This window comes from Abramis brama (genome assembly GCF_963993115.1).
Source record: "Abramis brama genome assembly, chromosome: 11".
Classification (NCBI taxonomy): Eukaryota; Metazoa; Chordata; class Actinopteri; order Cypriniformes; family Leuciscidae; genus Abramis; species Abramis brama.
The window spans coordinates 30,806,077-30,812,076 of record NC_139973.1 but is presented as its reverse complement, the minus strand read 5'-3'; the positions used below and the strand labels follow the sequence as shown (position 1 = coordinate 30,812,076).

At 39.2% G+C, this 6,000-nt stretch overlaps 1 protein-coding gene across 2 annotated transcripts in view; it reads left to right on the top strand.

Annotated features, from left to right (window-relative positions):
* The first annotated feature begins 1,079 nt into the window (after nt 1-1,079).
* drc11 (dynein regulatory complex subunit 11) overlaps nt 1,080-6,000 on the top strand; it is a 42,138-nt gene continuing 37,217 nt past the window's right edge. Inside the window, exons 1-4 of one of the 2 annotated variants that reach the window (XM_084129948.1) lie at nt 1,080-1,357; nt 2,877-3,204; nt 3,476-3,595; nt 3,725-3,907. In XM_084129948.1, coding sequence (XP_083986074.1) covers nt 1,347-1,357; nt 2,877-3,204; nt 3,476-3,595; nt 3,725-3,907 — 642 coding nt within the window. In that variant the 5' untranslated portion in view covers nt 1,080-1,346. Of the gene's footprint in view, nt 1,358-2,876; nt 3,205-3,475; nt 3,596-3,721; nt 3,908-6,000 lie in introns of both variants that reach the window. The other variant, XM_084129947.1, reaches the window with a different exon arrangement.

Sequence of the window (6,000 nt, the reverse complement as noted above, 5' to 3'; positions counted from 1 at the left end):
TAGGTTCACACACACACACACACACACACACACACACTTCTTGCTTTCCCTGGGTATCGAACCCGTGATCTTAGCGTTATAAGCACCTATATGCTCTAGAGAATATATTACTGTTAATCTGTATTCATATGTATTAATCATGTTGATAATAACAATGTTGAAATGTGTAAATAAATAAAACTATTACATAGTAATCATGTAAATTTCCTGCACCTGTCATAGACGTCCAAATGACGTCCAAAAAAATTACCCAGTTCAAAGGTCCAATGTTGAACGTCATGACGTCCAAGTTGGGCCATGGTTGGACGTCAAAATAGTGGACCTAGTTTGGACGTCGAATAGATCTATGTCCAGAATTGGTCATGGACCGACGGACCCAATATAGACATGATCTGCATGTCTATCCAACGTCCAATGTTTAGTGGGTTAGGTTGCCCCGCTTTCCGCTACGTTGTCGTGTAAACGTAGGCCTTTGAAATAACGTTTTCATAACTTAATTAAGCAAAACGTTCTTAGAACATATTTTTGTTAGATGGGAAATAACACTCTTTTTAAAACTATTATCCATGGTAGGACCACCAGGAAGGTAGGGAGACAAGGACAAATGATGCATCCATTGATAAATACATCACTGCCCTTCCGCAGTCTGCGTTTACACCTGCCCACATGGTCCTTTTGACTTGGCTATTGAATTCAAACAATATGTCGTAGACCAGACATACAAGCAAACGAATATAGCTCACATCAAAAATGACAACAATTATTTCAAAACATGCTGCGTCAGAAAGACTCCTCTTAATAGCTTTGTTAACAAATGGCCGAATAGCATTCATACATTGAATGAGCTCAGCAACGCAAGCGTGGTGTTGTGTTGTTTTGCATAGCGGGATGCCAAACTAAAGCTTGTTAGTAACAGAGACTTGACATGCTTATCGGATAAGATAAGAAAACGATGAAAATGACCGGCTAGAGCTCTCATAATGTGTTAGAATCGCATTGTGTGTTATAGTTAAGTTGATAGAGTATTGTATTCTGCTTTTAACTGGTTGCAGAAATGCCCCCTGCTCTGTCTCAGAAGCAGTGAAGAGGCTTTGATCTCGTTGCCATGGCAGCTGTCAGAAGCTCAGCGCAAACCGCAGCCTGTCTGGCGCGAGACTTGTCCAACTCTAGTTAAAAAAATGGTTAACTAATTAATAATCAAGACTTACTGCTTGGGTGCCTTACTTCGCTTCGTTTAACTATTTTAGTTTCGAAAGCGGCGGCTTGCAATTATGTTTTCCCTCTGATATTCAAATAGCCTACAGCACGTTCTAAACTAAACTCTGTAGCGCGTGGAATCACTAAAGATGTCGCAGAGGTGAGTATAACTGCCCTTTTACCTTGTGCACTTTAGTGCGAAACGGGAATGTTAATGTGATGCCAAAAAATACCATAGTGTTTATTATTAACGAAAACCGTGTAATGTCTATGTGAAAACTGTAATATGTGTTATGTAGCCTACGCAGTGAACAGATACTTGCCTACATCTGTAACGAGCAGAATATTTTGTTTATATTATAAGACATATGCAAGACTTCTGAGAAAGAAAAAAAAGGAAGGTGCAAAAGAAAGTGTTCTCTGAAAACAAAAGTTTGGGAACAAACGCCTACTAGGAGAAAGTCCACATTGTATTGCAGTTCCTATGACAACATAGAGCAAAACTACTGAGAACCAGTATTTTTGTCCTCAGTTGGAGCTATTCAGAGATCAGCTTTGGTGTGTGGTGCATGCTTTTTTTTAGTAACCTTCAACAGTTATTTTTCTAAAGCAAATCACTTCATTTAGTAGTACTGTATGTCAAAAGTACATTTTAAATTCCTCAGAAATAACATAAAGTAATTTTCCTCATCAAGCACTACTTTCAGGTAGTTCACTTTCAGGACATTCATTATTTACTGCAGATTTCAAGTGAATTGCAGTACTTCTGCCTTTGTTGTCTGCCATAATATATCTAGATATCTCTAAGAGGCGCCTCTCTATTTTATTGTAAATGTTCTTTTACAACCTCCCTTCTAACCTCCTCCCACAACTCCTCCCCTGCCCCCCTCCCACTCTAACTATCCCATCCCCTCCTTTGATTTTGCCATCCCTACAATTTGAGTAGCTCTTGGCTGTGTTAATGCCCAGAGGGGAACAATACTGTATGGGCCCATCAGAATAAGAAAAGAAGGTGGTTTCACCCTCGCCATGAACTCTTTCAACAATCACAAAGGGGGCACCCACACGCAAGGGAGTCAGAGAGGTCAGAGGACATCTGTGGAATTCATGCGTATTCAACTTTAGAAAACGAAGAATGGAGAAATGTTTGTCAGGGGATTTTTTCCATTATGTGGCTTAATATGCTGACTTGGGGTGAATTCAGTGTGCATTCTGTGGTTTCCCACATTCAGTTTGCACAGTCAGGCATTGGCGGTGCTAATTTTGGCCTGAGGGTCGGGAAAACTTTCCCAGAGGGCAGGTGCTCTCAACAGGTGTAATTGGGGCCCGTTAACAGGTACTATCGCAGATTTACGTGTCTCTGTTGATTGCATTTCAAAGACAGGTTGTCATGGAAGGCCATGGAAATGTTAAAATATAGAAAACGCCACATAACTCAGCATTTATAAAAACAAATAAAATAATAAAATGAACTGCTTTTCGATAAAATACCTTGACTTTTCAATGCATAAATACAAAGCTGTGGACCATTAATAAGTACACGAGAAAATATAATCTTTGTTTTATCCAAATAAACTGTTAATAAAACAAAGGAAATATGTTAAAATGTAAGATTTACAGAACTATTATCTCATTAAGCTATCATTATTACCTAAATATAATATTTTTCTTTTACCCAGTTCATATGGCCGAATGTGGGATGCTGCTCAGGGAGCTTTGGAGTACCTTTTGGAGGATGAATATCCCACAATGCAACTCCATCCTCAAAAGGACCGCATGCAGGTTTTTCAGACATTGGCCACTTTCTATCTGCGCTACCTGAAGATATTCCGTGCCCTGGAGGAGGTTTATGATCAGCTTGTTCACCCCCAGAAGAGACGGGTTGTGCACCAGGTTCTTGAGGGGGTGATGGGACGTCTTGTAGAGCTGAAGAATGAGATGGTGGAGCTGGAGTACTCAGAGTTTCACTACTTTGATGACATATTGCAGGACCTCAAAATGACACCTGTGAGTGAGATAATAAAATACACTTGCAGGTACAAAATGCTGGGAATGTTTTGGTCTGTAAGATTCAGAAGAGTGGGCCTAGGGGGAATTTGGAAGATTTGGGTTTGGGGAAGATTTAAGTGCTCAATGTCAAAGTGGATTTTAGCAGACTATAAGCCTCTTGTTTTTCCACTGAATTTAGTGGATGCTAATTGGGGTCACTAGTGCACAGCCACTTTTACATATGACCTGCACTGTTCAGGGCTGAAAATAGTTTGAAATTTGTTTTTAGGAGGATCTTGAGGTGCCTATCCCACGCTATTTTGTAAGGGAGAAGATGAGGGCACTAAAAGAGAGGGAGAAGATGTTGGCCCATATTTTGGCTAAAGGAGGACGTCAGGAAGAGAACACTGTGAGTATATCATTATGTAAAAATATATATATTCTCTCAATACAAAAACATGCAACGCAAGTTCAAATAATGGTTGTACCAAATGCAGTATACACTTCATGTGTGTGGTTCTGGTTTCTCATTTAGCAGGTGCCAGTTCAGTCCATGTCTATAGAGCGGGCAATGTGGCTGCTACAGGTCAGTGAGCGAGCACGGCAGGGAAGACTGAGAGCTCACTTCATGAAGACGATTCGGCAGGAGGAACAAAGAAGACTTCATAGTTCAAGCTCTAGCATACTGGACCCTGACCGGGCAGCCACCTGCATTCAGAAGGTATCAGGAAATCACTTGATTTTCAACAGTGAGTTTGCATTCCAGTGAAATCACTGATGCATTGCATGAATGGGTTTGAAATTGGCAAAACAAAGGAAAGGAAATCATAAATGTTACTACTTCTTTTATATTACAATGACTGGAATAGGAATAGTTCACACAAATATGACAATGCTGTCATTATTTACTAACTTTCATGTTTTCAAGAAAATATTTTGAAGAGCTGTTTTTATCCAAAAGGACATAAACCTGGAGTGCAATTAATGTTTTGACTGGTATATTCCAAGTTTTTACCAAGTTTATTCCAAGCGAGATGATCACTTTGTAAGATGAACAGATTATATTTAAGCCCTCATTCACTCTTGAATCAAATGAATTTACTCAATCAATGCATGGTTGCACATACTACATAGAAAATGGTAACACAAACCAGAAAATTTGGAATATACCAGTCGGGTTGTATGGATTAATTGTATGCTTTATGTCCAAGTTTGAGCTTGAAAGTTTTGGATCCCATTGGCTTTGAGAACATGGAAAAAATATCTGAAACAATCTTTGTAATATCATTTGTGTTCTGCAAAAGAAAAACAACTCTGTAAAGAAAAAAACCTACATATTTTCCATTAAATGGGACATTTTGGACCTTTAAGCCAGGATTAGGCCCTTGTTCAATTAGGACATTTAAGCAGCTTTTTTAAACGTGCCTTAGAAAGCATAACTGGTGTGCATCTTGAGACAAAACAATGGCACTGCATATTTTAAGATATGCCAGTGCAAGTTGCTTTCAGTTAAGACAGCTCAAACGAGTCACAAATACTAAGAAATGTGAGTTACTTGTACAAAACCCATATTTAATCAATAAAACTCACTCAAACGTTGTCCCAACTAGTCACAAACAGTAGTAAATAATTTCATATTGTGCAATGTTGTCTCAGCATGCACTGCAGCATGAATAAATTATGCGGTTCTTATAGGATTATTGTTTTGAGTAAAGTTACGAGTACAAACTATTCTATGTCATCAGAGTAAGCTAATTGGCTATCAAGGAAATAAAATAAATATCTGTTATGGCCCCCAAGATGATACATAAATCATAACATTACATCAGTAAATATATCATTATATAGATTGATTTGTGATGTTCTAGCATCATACGCAAGGGAGGCAATGTCTGCTGCCCTACCTGTGCATGAACTCAAATGTAGAGGTCAGGCCATCTCCTTTCACACTCATCAGTTGTCACATTTGACATCGTCCGCTCACAAAGGACTATGAATGACATGTGATCCCATCCAAGCATAAAAGATATATGTCCACCTCATCTGTGGGAATAATGTGCTTGTAGGCCCTTTGGCAGGAGGAGGGAGATTAGCATTGGAGTGCTGAGAGATGAGAAAAGGAAAGAATTCCTGGATTTTGGGTGTTATTTTTCAGTGCCATCCTAATCATGAAATCTGAGCTCATGTATCCTGACGTCTTTTTGAGCGAGTGTTCGCTACGGTTGGTGAACTCAGACATAGATGTAGCCTGAAAGAGATTGCAGATATGATTTTGGAGATCTGAAATTTTTTTACAGTGCAGGTGTGAAACTGACATTGCTGAGTGAAATAGTACAGAAAAACATAGACGAAGGTCCCTGTTGTCAGGATTATGTTCTGTTTATTAGGGGCCAAACACTGAAAGTGCATAGGCACCTATTTAAATCGTTGGCGTTCTTCTTCTTCTTCTTCTTCTTCTTCCGTTTCTTCTTCTTCTTCCGCTCTGGAAGTCTATGGCAGCCCATAGAACCTCTTGCAGGAAAGTTATGAAATTTAGAATTTTCAGAAAAAATTACTTTTTCGAACTCGTCCTAGACGGTTGCTCCAATTTTCATGAAAATGGAACCAGATCATCTTCAGACCATGGCAATAAAAAGTTATGGAATTCAAGTTGATTTGTCAAAATGTTCTCGAATACCGCGCAAACAAATTGTACGTATCGCTTGCGAAAACATACGTAAGGCTGTATCTCCGCAACGCTTTAGCGTATTCAGACCAAACTTGGTACATGTCATCACAAGCATGACCTGAGGCGACATGCAGCGTTACGGCGCA